Genomic DNA, 24,652 nt, shown 5'->3' on the forward strand with positions numbered 1-24,652 from the left:
AAGGCCATAAAATATAAAAGAAAAAAAAAAAAATTTCCTCTTTTTAATATTAAAAAGGGATTATAAAATATTATATTATGTAAATATACCAAGTACAATTTTATGAAAATAATATAAACTATAAATATTCATAAATGAAAGTTTTTCATATTTCTTAATATTATGGCTATATAATAATATATTTATTAAAAAAAATTTAGGAAAACATGTATATAATACATATATATGAAGAAAAATATTTATATATGTAAAAAAAAAAAATAAATAAAATAAAATATGACATATATATATATATATATATATATTAAATATTTATATGTATAATATTGTTATATGTAGAATATAATTATGACCCGCAGCTTATATTTTTCTACACAATGATATTTATATTGCAGATATATATTATATTTTAATATAATATATGTGTATATTATATATGTAATTATTTTTTATTTCAATCTTATTTACAAGATCTTATTTCTTATTTAAAAAAATATATCTTTTTGTAATCCTATAATACCATTATTTATTATAAAATAATTGCATTTTAATTTTAAGTGTTATATTTCAAGTACAATTATATATATAAAAATAATAAAAAAAAATAAACAAAAAGAAAAACTATTAATATAAAATTATATTAAACTAAATAAGAATTATTTAATATAATTATTTTAATTTTGCACATAAAAGTAGAATATCATTTGATTTAAAAAAAAAAAAAAAGAAAGCCGCGTTTTACATATATTATTTTACTTTTATTTTTTATTTTTTGTAATAATCATCTTTAACCTTATATTATTTTTAAATTAATCAAAAGAAAATAGTAATTCTCATTTCAAAACTTTATGGAAATTAGAAAAATATATTTTTATAAGAAAATGCACATTCAAACAATAAAAAAGTTTATAATTAATAAAATTATAATAAAAGTACATTAAACGGAAAAAAAAAAAAAAAAATTAAAATAAATAAGATAGTAAGCAATAATAAATCAAAATAAATTTTCAACAACAAAAAAATAAATAAATAAATAAATAAAATGAATAAATAATAAAATAATAAAATAATAAAATGATAAAAAAAAATTATAAATAATATAAACGATACTATTTGTATATTAACATATACATTTATATTAATCAAATATTAAATAAAAAGATGAGTCTTTTTAAAGTATTATAAGTTAAAATAATACCTTATATATAAAAAAGAAAAAGGGAAAAACACAAAAACTGTACATTTAGTGAACATATATACATATATATATATTTATTTATTTATATTTATATTATTCTCATCAAAAAAATAAGTCCTTTTATAAAATGATCCCTTTTTATAACAAACCATTAATTATTTTATGATTTTATCTTATATATTTTTATGAAGAACATTTATGCAAAGAGTTTGTATGAATACAATCATCTATACTTTTTTTTTTTTTTTTTTTTTTTTTTTAAATTACATTTTATTTTAAAGGTTCGCGCTTTAATATTTCATTAATACATGTAATATCACGTGTACTTTTATTATCAGTAACATTTATGAAATCCTGAGCTATTTTATTATTGCTTCTTATAAATTTAGGAAATAAGTTTGTTTCTTTTATAATATTTTTTTCTATATCTTTAGTCATACTCATTATCTTCCTTTTATCATGACAAACATTATTCATATTTAAAGGACTCATATTATTTATCATACTGTTATAATTATGACTCTTATTAAAATTTAAATGTCTATTTTCTAAAAGATTTTTTTCAATGTTATTTATAATTTTTGTTCGTAGTTTAGCATTATTTTCTGTCTCATTATTTTCACTCTTTATTTTATTGTCCTCTCCTAAATATATTTCATTATGATTAAGAGGAAGAAGATATTTTTTATTTTCCTCCTCAATATTGGTATGCTTTATTTGTCTTATAGGATCTTTTTCATTTGTTTTATTTTTTAACATGATATTCTTTTTGAACCTATCATTCGTAATATTTCTACCTTCATATTTTAAATCGCCTATATGATTATTTGTGTGAATATTATGAAACTTATTATCACTATGTAATACATTTATATCATTAATATTATTATGTTTAATATTATGACTTTTCAATATATTATTCCCCCTTTTATTATCACTAAATTTATGATTATCATTATCTTTAGTTTTATATTTTTCATTTTCGTTTAGAAAATCATTTGTTTTGTAGGAACCATTTTCAGATGCATTTGACAAAAGAGAACAGAGATTAGGATTTTTCATTTCACAATTATTTGTGGACATTTTTTTAAAAATCATATTATTTTTTAAGTCTATCTTTTTATTAGTCATGTTTCTCAAGATATTACTACTTACAAAATTATTAGTACTTTTGTTTCGATGTATTGCATTGATACAACTACTACTACTGCTGTTACTACTTTTCTTTTTATTATACATAATAATATTATTACTTATAATGTTGTTATTAAATATCATATTTTTATTACTTATACGTTGATTATTAATAACAATTTTGTTATTACTTATCATTCGTTTGTTAATTATAATGCTATTATTACTTATATGATTAGTACTTCGAACATTGTTTACATTATATCCATCAATATATGAATTATTAAAAATATTATCACTTTGTTTATTACATTCTTTTTTATTCATGCTAGTCACATCATTACATAGTTTCTGTTGACTTATAAAAATATCATAAGCATTCAATTTTTTATTTATAATATTCTCCTTATTTTCACTCGTATAGTCTTCTATATTATTATTAGGCTCATTTAACTTACCATTATTTTTTCTTATATAATTTTCATTATTTATAGTAATGTTTTTTTTATTATTTATGTTTTCCATATTAATACAACTCTTTTCTTTTTCTTTATTAGCTATTTCTATCCTTGCCATTATGTTTAGTTTTTCGTTATTTAAAAGACCTAGTTTCATCATTTTTTTCTGTTGTTTTTTCCACTGTTTTAATGATAGGTTTGAATGATCTACATGATGACAGAATTCACAAGAATCCCCGTTTCTACATCCTTTGTTTTTATTGTAAAAAAATGCACATGGTTTACATTGTCCATTTATATGTAATATATCTTGTATTTTTTTTTTATCTTTACATGTTTGTTTTATGTTATTATTAGAGAACGAGCATTGTTTAGTATTAATTATTTTAACATTTAAGTCATCATCCTTTGTATTACTTATTTGGTTCATTAAATGAATATTATTATTACATATGTTATCATCACTATTTTTATTATTAATTACGTCATTATTATTTTCATGATGGCTATTTTGTTGTGGGTATCTTAGTTCATTTTTAATTTTTATATTATTTATATTCTGTTCAAGTACATTATAATTTTCATTTATATTTTCATACATTTTAAATGAATTCAAAAAATCATTTTCACGTATATTTTCGTTTTGTAATGATAGAGTTCTTGACTTGTTATTAGAAGTTTTACAATCATTTTCATCAATATTAAATATGATATTATTATTATTATTATTATTACAATTATATTTATTTGTACACTTCTCATAATTTTTATAATACTTATTATTCGTTTTAGTGTCTTCAATTTCATTAATTTTCAATTTCATATAATTTTTATTGCTTTCAATATTTTTATCTAAAAGATAATTTTCTACATAAGAAAAAACATCTATCTTACTTTTAAGATTTCTCAAAACGTCAACTTGTTTTTTCCCTGTTTCATTTGTTTTATTTTTATTTATTAAGGAATTTTTAAAATCATTTAATCGCCTTTCTAAAGATATATCATTATTTCTGTTATTACTAATATTATTTAGTTGATGAAATAAAAGATCATTATTTATATTATAATTATAATAATAATTATTATTATCAGTACTATTATTATTGTGATGATTTATCAAAAGTGTATTTTCAGTACTATTCCTTTTTTTTTTTAAAAAATCATAAGGTATATTTGAAACAACTTTTATATCATCATTATTTTGTTCATATTTTATTATATTATTAGAATTATTCATATTACTTGAATTTTTTTTTATTTTTATATCATAATAATTTCCCACATTTCCTTTATCATAATTATTATTACTGTTTTTATTTTTATAACTCTGTATTATATCACCATTAATAATATTATTATCCTTATTTTTAATAGTACTAAGTTTGTAATGTTGCATATCATTTATAAAATTGATATCCTTACATTCTTGTATATGTTTATATATTTGATTTTCACTAGACAGAATACTATCATAATTATAATATACATTATTACTACAATTATGATTATTATAATAATTATTGTTACTATAATATTTTTTACTATAATCTTTATTACTACAAATATGATTACTTCTTCCATCACTATCATATTTATTATCATCCAAATAATTGTAATAAAATCTCTCATTCATATCATTCATATCATTCACATCATTCATATCATTCATATCATTCATATCATTCATATCATTCAAATAGTTATAGAAAACACCATTAGATATCTCTTTAACATCATTGGTATCTTTAGTATCTTCTGCTTCACATTCATTTATACTTTTACTATTATAATCATTATTATCATTAATCATACAACTATTTTTATATTGATGAAATATAATTCTGTCATTCGTGTTAAGACACATATCATTTCTATAATTACTACTATCAATGTTATTAGTGCTTAAAACATTATTGCTACTAGGTATGTTATTACAGCTACTTAAATGGTCTATATTGTTTATATTACAATTATTGTGAATAATAATACCATTATTATTGTTACTTTTATTTATTCCATATGAAGATAATTTTAATAATGAATTATTACAGTCTCGTTGCTTTTCAATTTTTTCTATATCATTCTTTTGTGAAATATTAACATAAACATTGTTATTTGGTTTTGTTATATTTTCTTCATTTATTAATTTGAATTTTAAGTCATTACGTTTGAATACATTTTCAAATATACTTTTTTTTCCTCCTTTTATATTTAAAAAACAATCATTTTTATATTCATCATTTTTATGTTCATAATTTTTATGTTCATAATTTTTATATTCATAATTTTTATATTCATAATTTTTATATTCATCATTTTTATGTTCATAATTATTATGTTCATCATTTTTATATTCATAATTTTTATGTTCATAATTTTTATATTCATAATTTTTATGTTCATCATTTTTATATTCATAATTTTTATGTTCATCATTTTTATATTCATCATTTTTATATTCATAATTTTTATGTTCATCATTTTTATATTCATCATTTTTATATTCATAATTTTCATCTTTGTATATTCTCCTACTACTATTTTTTTTTACACAATATGAATTCATGCATTTGTTTTCCCTATTGTATCCTAAAATATTATCAGTATTATTTGTTCTATTTGATTTATATATATTCCTTGAATTTTCAGATTTAACCTTTCCTACTATATTATATATTTTATCATGTTGTATTTTATTACTACAATACGTACACTCATTCTTTTCATATTTATTTATAATGTTATTATCAAAATTATTTATTTCAATTTTATTATCATATTTATTTTTACAAGTATTACAATATGGAAGAACATTTTTCCATTTAATGAAATTATAATTGTTAGTATCATTTAACTGTTTATCCTTATTTATAGAATGGACATCCAAACTATGTGAATAATTTTTCATAGTTCTCTTCATATGTATATGATTATCACTATAACTAATGTTTTCCTTATCTTCTTCATTTGTATTATAATTCAATGCATTATTCAGTGTAATGGTATTTTTCTTTCTTACATTTTCGTTTATGCAGTTATTCTTATGGTTGTTATAATTTATATTTGTATATTTAATATGTTGCCTCATACATTCGTTACTAATAATGTTATGTTGATTAATATATCTACCTCTATATATATTATTATCATCATTACTATTATTTTCAATTCTATCGCAGTGTGTTCTATTTACAGTTCTACTTTTATTAAATAGCGATATATCATTTTTTAATAACATGTCCAAATTAATTCTCATATCATTTTCATTATATATTATACCATATGATCTTTCACTATTCGGATTTGTTTCTGTCCTCTGGTTACATTCCATATCATATATTTCATTTTTTATAAAATAATTTAATTTCCTACTATCACTATTATTAGTTTGATTCATAATACTTATGCAGTTTTTATTAGAAGACACCTTACGATTAACTATAAAATTATCATCACAAACATTTTCATATATAACTTTATCACTCTTTTTATATATTTGATTATCTTTGTTTGTTCGTTTCTTAACCAACAAATGATTTTCATTTATAGGTACTTCCTTATTACCAATTGTATTATATTTATTATTTAAAAAATTATTGTACTCATAATTCTTATTAAATACATTTTCATATTCCTTCACATCACATGAACAATCCATACTATTATATTCGTAAGATTTGTAGGTGTTTATTAATATATCTAAAATATTTAATATATCTCCTATTTTTTTATTTAATAAAATTTGAAATGTTTCATAATTACACTTAATCATATCATCAATCTTAACAGATGAAAATAAATTATAAAAAGCTCCTACTATATTATCCTTATATATTTTATTATTATTATATGTATCTTTATAAATTATATTGATATATTTATCGAGATTCATATTTTTAAGGTAATCATTTAGTAAGCAATCGATATATTTTATTAATCCAATTTGGCTTTCTTGAAAATATTTACATAAATTCTTTTCTTGTAAGTTTAATATATGAATAGTATTTTCTTCCACATGTTCATCTATATATATTTGTTTTTCTTCTAAACTTTTTTTTTTTTTTTTACCAACCTCACTATGATTATTATTATCATCATAATCATTATTATTATTATTATTATTATTATTATTATTATTATTATAAATTACAACTTTGTTTAATGTCTTCATTTTAGTAACCTTCATCTTTTCTGTAATATCTTTATTTATACAATTAACATAATTATTTGTGTTGTAGTATCCATTCATTTTGTCATTCATCACGTTATTCAAAGGTATGTAATATTTATTTTCATCTTCCATACCTTTTTTATAACCAAACCAATGCATATTACTACTATTAAATGATTTCTCTGATATATTATATTTATTTTGATTATGCAAATCACTATTATTCAAATTTATAATTTCATCAATATTATTATTATTATTATAAAAAGTATCCATATTACAGGTAAATATTCTTTGTAATGTCTTATTTATCTTTTCAAAATCATTATATATATGTGATACATACAAATAATTAGAAATATAATTTAAAATATCATTTTTTGTATATGCTGCCCAATCATTATAATCATTCAAACAAAATTGATTATATTCATTAATACGATTCAAATTCCTATTATTGTCTATATAATTAATTTTTTTCTTTTCATTTTTATTTAATAAGTCATAAACTTGATAATTTATATTTATCAAATTATCACAAAGATTTTTATATTTAATAACATAAAATAATGATCTCAACATTTTATCTTTAAACGATTGTTCATATAAATAAAAATAATTGTTATCCCTTTTATTTGATTCATATGTATGTACATATTTTTTTTTTTTTAATATTTTAGCAAAATATCTTTTTTTAGACTTATACATATTAGTAAAACCATTTCTGTCTTTAATGAAATAAGTACTTATTCTTTTATTCATACATTTTAACTTTTTAAATACAACTTTTTTATATTCATTCATATTAATATAAAATGTTCTTTTATTATATGTTTTCAATTTTAATATGTGAGTATTAAATTTTTGACAACTTATATTAATACTATAAGCTTTCTTTCTTTTTTCAATTTTTTTTTTCATAACTCTTTTTTTAATTTTTAAATGATTATTATCATTAATCTGAACATTTTTTCTCTTCACTATAACAAATTGTATATCATCTGATTCGTATTTTGAAGGTTGTTTTTTTTTATTACTATCATCATCATCATCGTCGTCGTCTTCTTGTTCTTTGCGATTATTATAATTGATCCTATTGAAACTGCAGAATTTTAAAATATCCTTTGCATTATTTTTATTCTTATGATTGTAATTATTGCGATTTTCATTATTATTACTATAATTATTATTATGATTATTGTCATTTATATTTTTTTTATATAGCGACTCCTTATTATAACTTATTATATGTTTCACATTAAAGCAAAGTTCCATAATATATTCATACATATGTGTATACTCATTTGAATAAATCTGTATAAAAGGATCAGATATTTTATTCATCTTATCATATAGTCTTTTATAGCACACATGAATAATATTACGCCTCTCCACCATTGCATAGTATTTAATATACCTACATATTCTCTTGATATTATTTTTAAAAAAATATATTATAATTAGAAACACTAATATGAAAGAATATATTATCATATAATTAAAAGGGAAATGATGAAAATTATAAGAAGAAAAGTTAATAAAAATATTAAATTCTTTATTAGGGAACCGAAATGATACCAAATATTTTAATAATTTTGGAAGTGATAAAAAAAATTTATAAGACTTTTTCAAATAATTACGTTGTAATATATAATTATTTAAATGACAAAATTTCAAACATTGACGTTCAAAAATATATATACATATAGATCTTAACATATAAACATTTTGTATGTTTTTATTATTTAGAGGGTAAGAAAAGAATATTTTTACGTAAGCTACCATATTTTTTTTTAAATATTTAAAAATTGGATTTTCATATTTGTATATAAAATGTTCTATCATTTTTTCAGTTTCTTTAAGATATCCATAATATATGAATTTTTTTTTCATAAAATTGGTATCATTATGACTGTAATACAACATAATAAATATTCTTAATGTATTAAAAGATTCATATCTTATACAACTTATATCCACATAAGGTGTTACAATAAATCCTATACTTTTATAAATATTTATAATTTGTTTAGTAATTATATTGTGCTTTTTTTTTTTTTTTTTTCTTCCTTTTTTTCTCACACCCTCCTCACATATTGAATTTTCATTGTACTTTATATAACTACAACAATATTCATTATATTTTTTATTATGAATTACTTTATTAAATTGAACAATATTTTGGCTCTCCAAAATTGATATAATATTTCCACATATATGTAACAACAAATAATAAATTGCATGTACATAAGTATAAATTGTAATAGCATATAATAATTTTTTTTTTTTTTCAAAATATAATAATATATTTGTATCATATAATATTGACATGTATAAATCATCATCATATAATAACATTTTCGTAATATTTTCATATGAAACATTATTAATACATCTCTTCTTATTGAATAAAAAAAGCCATAATGATTTTCTTTCGACATCACTTAAAGGATCCATTAATTGATAGAAACTATAAATTAACATATCCACTTTATCATTTTTAATATTACTATAAATATTATTATTACTATTATTATTATTATTATTATTACTATTAACCACAAGCATATTTTTGGAATATATATAAACAGTACACATTTTTACTTTATTCAACATATATATATATATATATATGTAGAATAATATTAACACTTAATAATTCTAATTGCTCTTATTCAAAAATGAAATATGAATATATATATACAATATGATTATTTCACATATATACATATAAATATATATATATATATATATATATATATATAATTATATATATTAATGTAGTTCAAAATTGTTATAGAATTAAAAATAGAATATATATGATAATAAATAAAAAAAATAAAATGAAATATATTATATTATCATCATTTCTGTCCTAATCATATGTCAAAATATATAATAGGGATAAAACAAGAAGAAAAAAAAAAAAAAATAATATATGTATAAATATATAAATAATTATATATATATATATATATACGTATGGCATATATTGTCTTATAGAACAAGCACAATTACATTTTTATATACATATATATAATATTTGTAATATTGTTTACATAATTCCATCAAAAAATATATAATTCCAATATTACAAAATTAATGACTACTGGTTTATATACATATATATATATATATTAAAATATATAGTTATACATATAAATATATATGCACACTCATATAGTCTTCTTTATATCTTTAAAATTTCTTAATAAATATATAACAACAGAATTATATAATAACTACACATATATATACATATATACACATATATATATATATATATATATATATATATATATGTTCAACATATAATCTGTTTTCTCATTTAATCTTATTTGGTTCCTCTTGTTAATAATATTATTATCTATATACATAAATATAAAGGGAAAATATTTCCCTTATTTTTTATTAAAAAAAAAAAATAATAAATAAATAATAATATATATATCAACGCGGAACACAAAATATATCAAAAATTATTTCTAATATATCATAACATCATATGAAGAACAATACATAACTAATCATAATAAAAAGTATATATAATAAATCAAAAAAGACATACATTAAATTCAAAAAAGCAAAAAAAATAAAATAAAATAAAATAAAATAATTCCAAAAAAATAAAACAGATCTCATAAATAACCAATATAGAACTAAAATTAAAAAAATAATAAAAAAAAAAATAATAAATAAATAAATAAATATATATATATATATACATTTATATGAAGGAATAAATAGAATGTATGAATTTATTTTTTTCTTTTTCTTATTAACATTAATAGGCAAAAATGAAAATAATGATTAAAACAGGCAAGGAAAAAAAAAATAACAATTATTACAACATAAAAAAAAAAAAAAAAAATTGAAGAAATAACAAATTAAAATACTGCCTTATCATGATATCATTTCAATAAATGGAATATAACATAATAATGATTATTTATAAAAATATTAATAATAAAAAAAAAAAAAAAAAAAAAAGGAATAAATAAATACATACATATATAAATAATATATGTTTTTATAGTAAAAAACGGATTTGAAAATAAATAAATAAATAAACCATTATCTATTCAAATATATATATAATATATGAATACAAAATAAATGTCTATTGATATATGATTAATGCATACAATTATAATTTTTTTTTTTTTATTTCCAAAATTTTAATACAGTTAACATCAAATATATATGTATATAAGCTAATTTTCATATTAATACATAAAAACATAATATCATTTAATATATTACTTGTTTTGATTATTCTTATCATCATTCTTCATTAAAAAAAATATTAAAATCAAAAATAAATGCTATATATATTACTAGAAAAAAAAAAAAAAAAAAAAAAAGGAAAAAAAGAATAATATTAATAAATTATATATATATGTGTGTGTTTTATATGTTCTATTTATATATACAATAATATACATATATGTCTACAACTAATACATGGTGCTGAGAAAATAAAAATAACAACACACATATACTATAATATTATCCATATAAAAAAATTCATTCATCATTTTCTTATATTTTTGTTAATTTCAAAATGAATAAAAACAAAACATTAAATTTCCAAATAAAAAAAAAAAAAATAAAATAAAATTTATCAAAATATAAATTATTCATATGAAAACAAAACTTAATTATTTGCATAATATAATTTAAAATTTTGTATAGGTATCATACATGAAATATATAATATCCTTCATAAATATGAAGAAAAAAAAAAAAAAAAAAAAAAAAAGAACTTAGGTAATTCTCATTATGATTAATATAAAATTTTCATAAAAAAGAATATTTACCATAGATCTAGATATTATATAAAAAATATATATATATATATATAAGTGTAATTCATTTATTCATATATATGTATTTATATATATATTTATGTATAAAATTTATTATTTTTTTTTTTTTTCTTTCTAATCCTACCAACAATTAATCTCACATTTAAAAGAAAAATATTGATTTCATTGTTCCTCAATAAAATATATGTGTATTCTTAATACATTTTAATATAATAATAATAAAAAAAAAAATCATAATAAAAATATGTTCACTAATTTTAATATATATAATTATTATTTTTTGAATAAAAAAATAAAATATATATATATGTAAATGTAGAAAACACATTTATTCAATATATATGGACACATATTCTTATATAATTATCTACTTTAATAAATGTGGACTCATTTTGATTTTTTATGTAGATTTTTAATAAAAATAGAAAAAAAAAAAAAAAAAAAAAAAAATTATGGCTAGAATAAAAATCGTTACATATGGTGTATTAGGACTTTCATTATATAAGCATCATTTTTTAAATGCAAATTATTATAAATATAATTTAATCAAATAAAAAAAATAATAATAAAATAAATAAATATACATATATATATAAACATATGATACTCATCTAATTATTAAAATTTGTCTTTTGCTATTAAAAATATTAATTATTTTAAAAATTAAGCTTAAGAGAAACACATACACAAATTTTATGACAAATGTGTTACATGTATATTATATATATATATATATGTATATATACACATAAAAAAAATAAAATAATAAAATAAATACTCATAAATTATTAAAAATTATATAATTAAAAAAATAAGAATACAAACAACGTACCGTATAATAAAATAATATCTAATATAGATAACGAAAAGAACTATTATAAATTCTTATGCTTATATTAAAAAAAATTAAAATATGTATACACATAAATATATATGTAAAAATATATATGAAACATTTTCTATATATTAAATTTACATATGTAAGTTATATGATTAACATATAAATGTAAGGTGAAAAAGTAAGCACTTTAATATATGCAATATGCACTATTTATATTAAACATTATGGTGTGTATTGAATCGTGTATTGGCCTTTATATTATTCTTCAGAATTCATAATTTATTTGTTCATAAAATTTTTATTTCTTTGTTATATTCATACAACTTCTGAACATAACTGTATCTATCTGTGTATTTTATTTTCATTCTTAATTTTTTCTATTTGGCCTTTCCATTTTATAATATAATAAATAAATAGAGAAATAAATAGAGAAATTAATAGAGAAATTAATAGAGAAATTAATAGAGAAATTAATAGAGAAATAAATAAATAAATAAAGAAGAATGAAAGAACGAAATCTTTAATTATATATATATATATTTATTTATTTATATAAATAAATAAATAAATAAAGAAGAATGAAAGAACGAAATCTTTAATTATATATATATATATTTATTTATTTATATAAATAAATAAATCTTAACACATATAATTACACATAAAAAAAATTATATAAAAAATATGACCAAAAATATTTTATATAATAACACATATAAATTAATCATTATATATTTTATGTAATTAAAGAATTACATATATATATAAACCTTTATAAATAATAATATATAAATGACTTGTTTTTTCCAAATAAAAATAACTGTTGAAATATTTTTTCCTTTTATTATCCTTATTTTTTGCTTTATTTTTTAAATTATATACTACATTTAACTTCAATATACTTGAGTTTTTTTTAAATATATAAAAAAAAAAAAAATAAGTATAAGAATTAGTACACAGTTTTTACATACTATAAATGTTTTATATACTTTTTACAAAATTCTCTTATTTTATATTATATATATTATTAATATATATAATATAATAGATATTTTTTATTATGTTTTTTAAATAAGCAAAAAACATTTAAGATTTGTCACCAAATTATTTATATATATAAAATATTAGAATGACCTGCTTCTTTTCTCTTGAATTTTTTAGCATTTTTTAAAAATACCCCAAAATATTATTGTAACAAAAAGGTACTAAAAATTTTTTTTTTTTTTTTCTCCATATAAATAACTCAATTTTTCTATAAATTTTAGTTCAAATAATTTTTTAATTTTTATTTATTCCTTAGTAAAATATTATATATATAATACAATATAATATATTAAATGTATAATCCTTTTAAATTTTTTTTTTCTTTTTAAATATATATCAATGATTTTGTAATAATAATTTTATATATGTATACTTTCTATTATTCTTAAGAGAAAACACATATAATTAATTATATTATAAAATATATCAAATGAAGGTATTTAATATAATATATAAATATTTTTAGTTAGCACAATGTTATTATGATGTGTTTATTATCCTTTTCTTATATATATATATATATAACAAATTACTAAAATGTATATTTTTTAAAAAGATAAAAGTAAAACATAAATATATAAATATATATTTATATTGAACAAAATATACAAATTAATATTATCCAACACTTTAATACTTTTCTATATAGAATAAAATTCATATATAAATCTTTATGTATATTGTATATACATATATATACAAAATGAAGAAAGTGAATCATTAAAATGGATTCCACTATATAAAGTCCATATGTTTATACCCATGTTTCATTATTCTATTATTAAAAAATATATACATGTGTATGTGTATATATATATTTAACTTTTGATATGAACAGTTCATGTATTATTTTATTTTTTTATTCATATACCAAGTAAAACCTCCATTTGTTCTTTCTATAAAATAAGATTATACAAAATATATATATATATATATATATACATGTATGTATGTATGTTTGTATGGAAAACAAAATATTTTATGTTACAAACATATTTTTTATAATGGATATTATATGAGATTAATGAAATATACCTGTTTTCTTGAATATTCCATGAAATATTTGTTGTTATCTAAGCTCTAGATATTTATCATAATGATATAAGGAAAAGAATTAAAAACATAAATATATTTATCAGACAATATATATATATATATATATATATTATATTATATTATATTATATTATATTATATTATATTATATTATATTAGCATAGCCTTTCTGAAATAGTTTTGTGTTTTATGTTTCTCCATTTTCCTGTCCTTTTCGCTAGAATATTATAACAAGTACAAAAAAAAAAATATGTGATGGTATATTATTTATTATTTTATTTTTTCTTTCCCAAATTAATTATAAGTATAATATATTATTTTAAAGAATATAATCATATATATATGTATAAAATTTCTATATAATTATTAAGTTTTTATATTTAACATTTGATTTAGTAAATTGTCGTCTAAAAGAGATTCTGTATAAAAAACGTTAATAACAGAATAAGGAGGCTCATTCTAAAACATCAAACAACATATATTAAATAAAATTTAATGTTTTTATCTTATTGTTTTTTTTTTTTTTTAAGTGTATTTAAATATTATACAATATAAATATTTAATAATTAATAAATATAAGAAATATTAGATCAAAGAAAATTTATTATATATTGATATTTTTACCATATCCCTATCTATTTGGAAAAATGCGCCATTTTTTTTTATAAAATCTCCATTACCCTTTTTAAGTACTTCACATGAAAGGAAAAAAGGAAATATAAGAACAATAAAAAATAGAATTTTCTCCCACATTATTTTTATTATTTTGTATATATATATATATATATATATATATATATATATATATATAAGTACAAAGGTTTCTCTTATGAAGAATTTAACTTCATTATTATATTTATAATGATGATATATTTAATAATAATTAGATGGATACTTTTTGTTTTATGTATATTATGTGGAATTCTTTAAAAAAAAAAAAAAAAAAAAAAAGAAGAGAAAAAAACTAAAACATATTTTCTAGTATTTATTTATTATATTAATATTATAATATGGTGTACCTCAAATTTTGTGTATATACGCTTTTCCTTTTAAGATAATAGGAGTTATTTTATTATTATTATTTATTTTTTATTACAATCATAATGATTTGGAAAATGAACATACATTTTGTTTACCGCAAAGAAAAAGAAAAAATATAGACAACTTTAAATTGTTTTTAAAAATATTTTATATTGATATGATGGCGTAACATAAAGACACACACATTACTATATAAACTTTTTTTTTTTTTTTTTTTTTTTGGTGGGGATATCTATCACATATTATAATATTTCTTATAAACACTCAGAAGTTATATAAAGAATTTATTAGGAAAATATAAAATGGTTTATATGATATAGAGACATGTTAAATATTTATCAATGTTCCTTTTATTTTATTTCATTTTTTTAATTAATCTTAAATGTTCAGATAATAAATGAATGCAACGTATTATTTTTGGTTGTTTAAAAATGGAGATATTAAATATAAGTGAATATTTTAATTTATAAATGTTATAATAATTATGTATGTGTTTTTTCAAAAAATAAAGAATGTTTTGGGATTGAATATATTGTAAGAAAAAAAAAAAAAAAAAAAAAAAATACAATTATTTTAATAATCATAATTTGAAGCAGAAATGAATATTATTTATATGTATGTATATATATATATATATATATATATATATATATTTTTAATTTTATCAGATATGAATTGAAAAAGGATCTATTATATTATTATATACATTTAACCAAATATAAAGGGATCAAAATAAAGGAAAACAAAGAATTCTCTTTTTTTTTTATATAACATGCATGTTGTAGATCTGTATATAAAATATTATATATTTGTTTTCTTATGTCTATTGAATAAAAAATTATTTAAATTATATATATTTATTTGTGTAAGCTCTTTTTTATTATTTTTTTTTTAATTTGTTTTGTCTTGGTCATTTTATTTATTTCATATTATGAATTACTTTGTACCTTCATTTGTTATATGATATTCATTATTTGTTATATATTATTTCATTTTATTTTTTTTCACTTTTTTGAAAACCTTAAATCCTTAAGAAGAACCATATATATAATAAATAAAAATAAAAACATACACATATATATATATATATATATATATATATATATATGATCTTTTTTTTTTTGTCATATCTTTTGAATTATCAATTGATACCTTTTTTAAATTTTAATTGTTCTTACATATTTTCCCTTTCAAAATAATAAAAAAAAAAAAAAAAAAAATGTCTGATTATTTTACAATTTTAAGCAACATATTTACCTCGACGTCCTTAAAAAAGAAATATAGTAGTAGGCAAAGTACAAAAAGTAGAACGAATGAAAAGAGAGTAAAATTGATTCGCTTAAGAAATGGACATTTTAGAAGAATTGTAGATATATCAAATATTGATGAAAAAAGTATATTTCCTAAATCATGCACTTTTGCTTCTATATCATCTGCATCAAACGAAAATGGTTTGTCACTAATATATGTATATATATATATATGATAAAAATAAAAAAAACAATTAAATAAGATAACAAATAAACAATTTAAATGTTTATTATTTATTCATTATATTATATGTATTATAATTTATTATTTATTTTTTTTATTATTATTCCACTTTTTAGATAGGAAAAACAGCACAGAAGATACGAAAGAGCCAGAAGAGAATTTATACGAAAAGACTAATACATCGTCAAGTATTAGCATAATAATTAATTTTGACGAATCCGATGAAAATAAATCCGCTCAAGATAACCATTCGATAGATACATTATCAGATATTTCTTTTACACAGACAAGCAGAAAAAGTATGGAAATTGAATCAAACACATGTGCGTCTTATAGGGAAATTGAAAGGGAAGAAATAGAAGAAGAGGAAGAAGAAGAAGAGGAAGAGGAGGAAGAAAAGGAAGGAGAAGAAGAAGTTGAGGAAGAAGAAAAAGAAGAAGAGGAAGAAGAAGTTGAAGAAGAAGTTGAAGAAGAAGTTGAAGAAGAGGAAGATGAAGGACTTAAAACCGAAGAAGAAAAAGAAGAGGATAAAGAAGTACAGCCTGAAGAAGAATTAATAGAAGAAAAAAAAGAGGAGGAAAAAAAAAATGAGGAAGAAGAGAAAAATTTGGAAGCACCATCAAAAACATTAATGAAAGGAGTTAAGACAAATATATATTTCTTATCTACAAAAGAAAGAATTGAAGCTCTTATGTGTTATAATTATATAAGTAATGCTATAATATTTGAAAAGGGGAAATTTCTAAGATATATATTTATGAATAATGTTAATAATATTATAGTTAATGGACATATGATAGATACGTTATGTAAAAAAGAAAAAATTAAATATATTTTACCAAGTAATTCAATTATTATAGAATCTAATGATTTTATTAAACCTCTTATTATAGAATTTGATTCAAATATTTCTAAAAAAATATTTGTTAAACATTTGAAAATGGTTGATAGTTTCAAATTAGATGATAAAATATATAGGGAATATTTAAACGATCTTTCAGAACATGAACGTGATCGTCTCAAACATGTTGAGAGTTTTTATTCAAATGCAATCAAAGTTCATAATACATAAAAAATAAATAAATAAATAAATATATATATATATATATATATTTATATTTATATTTATATTTATTTATTTATTTATTTATTTTTATAAATAATATTTCTTATGTGTACAATTTAATAGTATACACATATAATTAAAAAAAAAAAAAAAAAAAAAAAAAAAAAAAAAAAATTTTTTTTTTTTTTTTTTTTTTTAAATTTTTTTTTTTTTTTTTTTTTTTTTTTTTTTTTTTTTTTTTTTTTTTTAAAAAAAAAATTTTTTATTTTTAAAATTTAATAGTAAAAAAAAAAAAAAAAAAAAAAAAAAAAAAAAAAAAAAAAAAAAAAAAAAAAACATATTATATATATACGTATATATAAACAATTTGTTATTTTTCATTTTATATCATCTTTTTTTGTTTTTCTTTTTTTTTTTTTTTTTTGATCAAATTATATATTTTGTATGTATAATTTTATTATTTCATTTTTTTGATAGACCTTATCATTGTTTTTTAGCTCTCGTTCTTTATTAAAATATATAAATATATATATTTATTTATATATAGTTGATGTTTTAATGTTTCACTGTTCATTTTTTTTTTCTTTTATATATATATATATACATGTAATAATATATGTATATATTTTTTTCTCCTTAATTTTTATGATTTAATCATTTATGTAATTTTAATATTTTTTTTTTATTTAAAAAGGAAAAACATAAATATAAATTACGCTTTTTATATTTATAATATGTAATAAATATATAAACTTACAAGATTTATTCATTTAATAAAAATATTAATATATCAAATAGTGGAACCATAACACATATAAGTTAAATATTATATATAAGTACATATTCTTATAATATGAGTAATGTAAAGAAGTATAAATAATATACTGTATGAATGATGATATTTTCTAGTTGTGTATAATATTTTTGGATTTATCTCAATAAAATATATACACGATTTTAATAATAGTAATAAAAATAATATTATTATTATTAATATGTATGTGTTGATATAATTTTTATTAAAATATCTTTTTCATTATTAGTATGAAACATGTCACTCTTTAAAGCGTCATGAAAATACAGATTATATTTATTCTTTTATTGAATATGATCCATTCTTTTGTTATAAAAAAGGTAATTAAAAAAGGAAATTTTTTCGTATTTTATTTATAATACCAAAAAAATGATTATATGGAATATATACCCCAAAAAGAAAAATAAAAATACATATATATATATATATATGTTTACATTTCTGTACAGTTGAAATGGGAAGGTGAACAATATCATAAAACAAAGTTTAAGTTATATAGAACTAGATATTTTAGAAAGTATAGAACAATTCCATACATTAAAGATTCAGGAGAAACTCATATAGATGAATTAACCAGAGAAAGAGTTCGATTAAATAAGCATACAGCAAATTCAATAACACTTGGAGCTAATTATTTATTTATTTGTAATTTGGATAATAGACTGTCTTCAAAAGATGTTACACACTTTTTCAATTATTTTGTTGGAATAGATAACTGTATAGCAAAGATAAAGAAAAATAGATTTACAGGTATGTAAACATATATATATATATATATATATATATATGTATATATGTGTATATATTTTTTTATATTTATTTATATGTATATATTATTATATACTTATATAATTATTTCTTTTTAGGACGAAATATGGGACACGGGATTTTAAAATTTAAGAAACCTTGTGATGCCACCTTGGTTTTATTAAATTATCAAGGTATTAAGTTGGGAGATAAAAATATTATTTTAACTGAAGCATTTAAAAATGATCATTTAAAACAAAAAAAACATATCTGTAATGTGATACAACCAAGTAGTAGTTATTAAAAGTTTAAAAAAAGAAATAATAAAATAACATCAAAATTTTATATAGTCAGTTAATTTTTAAAAATTGTTATCACCTGGAATATACATCAACATTATATAGTTATGATATATAAATAAATAAATATATATATATATATATATATAATATTACAAAAAATAAAGACAAATTCACAAGAAGATTAATTTTTTTTTTAGTATAAATCATGTTTAGTAAACAATTATTCATAGTTGTATATATATATATATATATATATACATATTTTTTTTTTTGGTATTCTGTTTTTATATTATATTACACTATATTATATCATTTTTTTTATTGTCACGCCTTAATATTTTTTTTTGTTATATATATATATATATATATATATATATATATATTTTTCATTGACATTTTAAAAACTTCAAGACAATGCCTATAGCATTATTTAACTGTTTCTCGTAATCACTTGAGACATCTATTTTGTTCAATTCAACGTTATAAACCTTTACAAATCTGTTTGATATCCATCTTCTTTGTTTCTTTGCATATTTATATGTTCTTCTTATTAAATTGTCTTTACATTTTTCGAATAATTTTGGATCATCTATGTTATCCATTTTTTTTTTAATATATTCATCAAATTCTTTATATGCAATACTTTGATTAATACCTTTTGTAAGGAAGCTTAAATTTCGGTCATTGTTTATCTGTTTTAATTTAATAGCTTCATCTAACAATCCGTTAGATATCATTAATTCCACACGATTTTTTATTTTCATTTTTAAAAGTTCGTCATCATTATAATCTAAATAAAATATACATGGAAAGAATCTCATTTTATCTATATTATTATTTTTATGATTTTTTATTTTTATTAAATCACTATGTTTTTTATTATATGTATAAAAAATATCTAAACTTCTACAAACACGTTTTCTATCATTTTTATGTAATTGATTAGCTCTTTCTTCATCAATATTTTTTAATTCTTCATACAGTTCTTCATTTGTTTTATTTACATATTTATCTAATTCTACTATATCATCATTTTTTTCAGAATTACATTTAATATTGTTATTTGATTGTAATTGTTCATCTAAATATTCATCTTCTCTGTTATCTATTTGCTCATTATTTGTTTGTTCATTTTTTTCTTCTTCTTTTCTTATATCAATTACTGATTCCCACAATAAGGATTCAATATATAACAAGGTTCCTCCAGCAATAATAGGAATTTTATTATTTCCGCTCATATTTTTAATAAGAGGTATAGTATAATTTATATACTTGTGAGCATTAAAGGTATCATTTGGATGACATACATCTAGAAGATGATGTTTTACATCTCTCATTTCTTCTTCTTCGACTTTAGCTACACCTACATTAAAATTTTGATACACTTGCATAGAATCTGCACTTATAATTTCACTTTTTATTTTATATTTCATTAATTGTTCAGATAAATCTATACTAAATTTAGTTTTACCACTACACGTAACACCTATAATTATAATAATTTTTTCTTTTTTTTTTGAATTTCCATCTTTAAAAAATTTAAATTGAGTAATATCAAGAGGTTTCATAATTTTAATATGATCATCATTTAAATTATTTATCATATCATTCGTCTTATGTGACAATAATTCAATGTCTCCTTCCTCATTTTTATTATTTACACTTTTACATATTTTACTATTATCCATATTCATTTCCTTTCCATTTAATTTTAATAAATTCATTATATCACTATCATTAATATTTGAATTCTTCATATAAATCTTTACATTGTTTTTTTTGAATCCTTTTGATACTAATTTATGATTACTATTATTTAATACTTTGTGTAAACATTCTATTGTATTATTTATATGCCTATTGTTTATTAAATATGAATAACATTTTCTGTTCTTATTATTTTGTTGACAGCTCGTTGTCTTTACCTTACTATTAGTTTTATACAATAATTTTAATATATTCTTTTTTTTCTTATATATATTTGTTCTTAACAAAAAATTCTTAAAAACATATTTCTCCTTTTCTAATATATTCTTTTGTTTTATATATTCTATTTTATTCAACTTATTATTCTTATCATATACCATAAAACAATTACCAACTATTGTAGAAGTATTGATTTTTTTTTTTTTGAATAAATTAATATTTAGTAATAATATAAAGTATATGAGTATCACATATTTATTAAAAGGCATTTATATTAATAAATATATATATATGAATTATATATACATATTGGTATAATAGATATTTTTTTTTTTTTAAAAAGCTTTTTCCTTTAAAAGGTTTATATGAATAAATATTAATTAAATCTATATATAAAATAAATAAATATATATATATGTAATATATATATTATATATTGATATTAATCTTTTTTTTCTTATTTTATCATATTATTTTTTTTATTCTTATTTTATTATATATTTTTTAATCTTCTATTTTTGTATATATTATATATATATATAAGTGTTTACAAAAAAATGTTAACAAAATATAGAGAGGGGCATTTGTTTTTTCAAATTTATAGTTAATATGTATATATACAATTAATAAGAAACAATTTAGTACAAAATGAAAATAAATATATATATATATATTTTTTTTTTTTTATATGGTAATAAAAATTTAAGGGGAAAATAAAACAATCAAAAAAAAGAAAATTAAAAAAAAAAAAAAAAAAAAAAAATTTCCTTCTAGTCAACAATTCCTTTATTTATATTTCTAAAAATTTTTCAAAGTCTGTAATTTTAATGTTTCTACTATGGGTGAATATTGAGCTATAACCTTTGAAATAGAAAAATGTAGAGCATCCTTTATCATTTCACTTTGTGCTTTTAATAATTTCATTTGTAATTCTAAAATTTTTTGTCTTTCTAATTTTTCTGTAATGTCTCTTTTCTTTTGCATTTGCATAACCAGTTCATCTATAGTTGGATAACTGTCATAAAAAAAAAATTATAATATATATAAGAATATTATATATTATGTATATTTTTTTTTTTTTTTTTTTTTGTATAAGTTTTATAATTCTTTTAAAAAAAAAAAATACTTATAATCCGTTTGGCTTATTTTTACATTTAAGATATTCCCCGTATTTTCATTTTCTTCTTGTTCTAAAAATGATGATTGACTTAGAGAACTTTTCTATAAATAAATAAAAATAAATATTATTTATATATTTCTCTCAATTTTTTTTTTTTTTTTTTGTTAAATATTATATAGGAATATACTTTCGTTTTTTCCCTTTCTTCAGCTTTTCCCAGTTCTTTCAACTCTTTCTCTAAGCTTCTATGTACAATCTGTAGCAAAATGTTATTATGTAATAACATAGGTGATTAAAATAAGTAAATTTTCTTATATAAATATAATATACACACATACATGCATACATATATATATATATATATATTTACCTGTTTATCAACCAAAAAGGGATTCAATTGAAGTTGTATTTGTTTTTCTAATTCTAGCATTGTTATATCTGTCAATATATCTAATTCAGATATAGCCGTTTCAAACATCTAGGAAATAAAATTAAAAAAAAAAAAAAAAAAAAGGAGATATTTCATATATTATTAAAAGGACATATTATAACATTATATTCATATATTTTTTTATTCTTATAAATATTACATTTACTTCTTCATCTGTTCTGTATTGTTCTATTTCTTCAATTTTTTCTTTTATTAAAACGCTAGGTTCACTTATTTCAGTTAACTTGAGAAGTATTTCGAAAAAAAAACAAAAAAAATAGAAATTTCAAAAATTATACGTTTTAGCCTTTTCATTCATATTTTACATATTAATTTATATATAAAAAATATATATATATATATATATATTTTATTTTCCATACCGATATTTTTACAGAAGGAATAGTTTTGTTTAAATAATTTTGCTGTAGAAATGACGTATGTTTTCTAAGTTCTGGTGGTGGTAATGGTCCACCTTTTCTTTCATACATTTGTGAAGCATTTTTTGAAGTTTTCTCTTCATCATTGGTTTCCTTTATTTTTCTTAAATTTTTCTTTTTTTTTAAAATTTTTACTGAATTGGAAATAACAGAACTTAACATATCGGGGTCATTAAAAATGCTTAATGAATTTTCAACCGTATCTTTTATTTTCAACTTTGCCATGGACAAGGACTTATTATATTCATCTTCCAGTTTTTGCATCATGCCCTATAAATATATAAAGAATTAAGTAAATAGTTCCCATGAAATTTCGATCATTTTGTATTATTGTAAACTGTATAATTTTTTTCTCACCTCTTCCAATTTGAGTCTTGCAGATTCCAAAATTTTTATTTCTGCAGAAACTTGTGGCAACGGCTAAGATTCAAAAAAAAAAAAAAAAAAAAAAAAAAAAAAAAAAAAAAATTTTTTATTAATTTAATTTAAAATTTATAAAAATCTTTTTTAAAATATTTTTTTTTTTTTATTTTATTTTTTTT

At 17.7% G+C, this 24,652-nt stretch overlaps 6 protein-coding genes across 6 annotated transcripts in view; 2 read left to right on the forward strand and 4 right to left on the reverse strand.

Annotated features, from left to right (window-relative positions):
• Positions 1–1,468: 1,468 nt before the first annotated feature.
• On the reverse strand, positions 1,469–9,559 carry PGSY75_1207200 (hypothetical protein; the record flags this gene model as incomplete). The annotated part of the gene is made up of 1 exon (XM_018786662.1): positions 1,469–9,559. One exon carries the CDS (start codon positions 9,557–9,559, stop codon positions 1,469–1,471), a length of 8,091 nt encoding a protein of 2,696 aa, XP_018640527.1.
• A 4,886-nt stretch (positions 9,560–14,445) lies between these two features.
• Positions 14,446–15,483, reverse strand: PGSY75_1207300 (hypothetical protein; the record flags this gene model as incomplete). Its single annotated transcript, XM_018786663.1, has 6 exons — positions 14,446–14,450; positions 14,547–14,571; positions 14,711–14,755; positions 14,896–14,947; positions 15,116–15,189; positions 15,355–15,483. 6 exons carry the CDS (start codon positions 15,481–15,483, stop codon positions 14,446–14,448), a joined length of 330 nt encoding a protein of 109 aa, XP_018640528.1.
• A 1,507-nt stretch (positions 15,484–16,990) lies between these two features.
• On the forward strand, positions 16,991–18,337 carry PGSY75_1207400 (hypothetical protein; the record flags this gene model as incomplete). The annotated part of the gene is made up of 2 exons (XM_018786664.1): positions 16,991–17,222; positions 17,382–18,337. The coding sequence occupies 2 exons, from the start codon at positions 16,991–16,993 to the stop codon at positions 18,335–18,337; spliced, it is 1,188 nt and encodes a 395-aa protein (XP_018640529.1).
• A 1,065-nt stretch (positions 18,338–19,402) lies between these two features.
• Positions 19,403–20,196, forward strand: PGSY75_1207500 (hypothetical protein; the record flags this gene model as incomplete). Its single annotated transcript, XM_018786665.1, has 3 exons — positions 19,403–19,465; positions 19,595–19,895; positions 20,012–20,196. The coding sequence occupies 3 exons, from the start codon at positions 19,403–19,405 to the stop codon at positions 20,194–20,196; spliced, it is 549 nt and encodes a 182-aa protein (XP_018640530.1).
• Positions 20,197–20,580: 384 nt separating this feature from the next.
• PGSY75_1207600 (putative tRNA delta(2)-isopentenylpyrophosphate transferase) lies at positions 20,581–22,389 on the reverse strand (the record flags this gene model as incomplete). Its single annotated transcript, XM_018786666.1, has 1 exon — positions 20,581–22,389. One exon carries the CDS (start codon positions 22,387–22,389, stop codon positions 20,581–20,583), a length of 1,809 nt encoding a protein of 602 aa, XP_018640531.1.
• A 529-nt stretch (positions 22,390–22,918) lies between these two features.
• The window catches only part of PGSY75_1207700 (blood stage antigen 41-3 precursor), a gene marked incomplete at both ends in the record, with an annotated part of 2,125 nt that continues 391 nt past the window's right edge, over positions 22,919–24,652 (reverse strand). The window contains 7 exons of the mRNA XM_018786668.1: positions 22,919–23,135; positions 23,247–23,341; positions 23,428–23,496; positions 23,611–23,718; positions 23,831–23,914; positions 24,054–24,380; positions 24,468–24,530. Coding sequence (XP_018640532.1) covers positions 22,919–23,135; positions 23,247–23,341; positions 23,428–23,496; positions 23,611–23,718; positions 23,831–23,914; positions 24,054–24,380; positions 24,468–24,530 — 963 coding nt within the window. Of the gene's footprint in view, positions 23,136–23,246; positions 23,342–23,427; positions 23,497–23,610; positions 23,719–23,830; positions 23,915–24,053; positions 24,381–24,467 lie in introns of the transcript that reaches the window.

Source organism: Plasmodium gaboni, chromosome 12 (assembly GCF_001602025.1).
Source record: "Plasmodium gaboni strain SY75 chromosome 12, whole genome shotgun sequence".
In the NCBI taxonomy this organism is placed as follows: Eukaryota; Apicomplexa; class Aconoidasida; order Haemosporida; family Plasmodiidae; genus Plasmodium; species Plasmodium gaboni.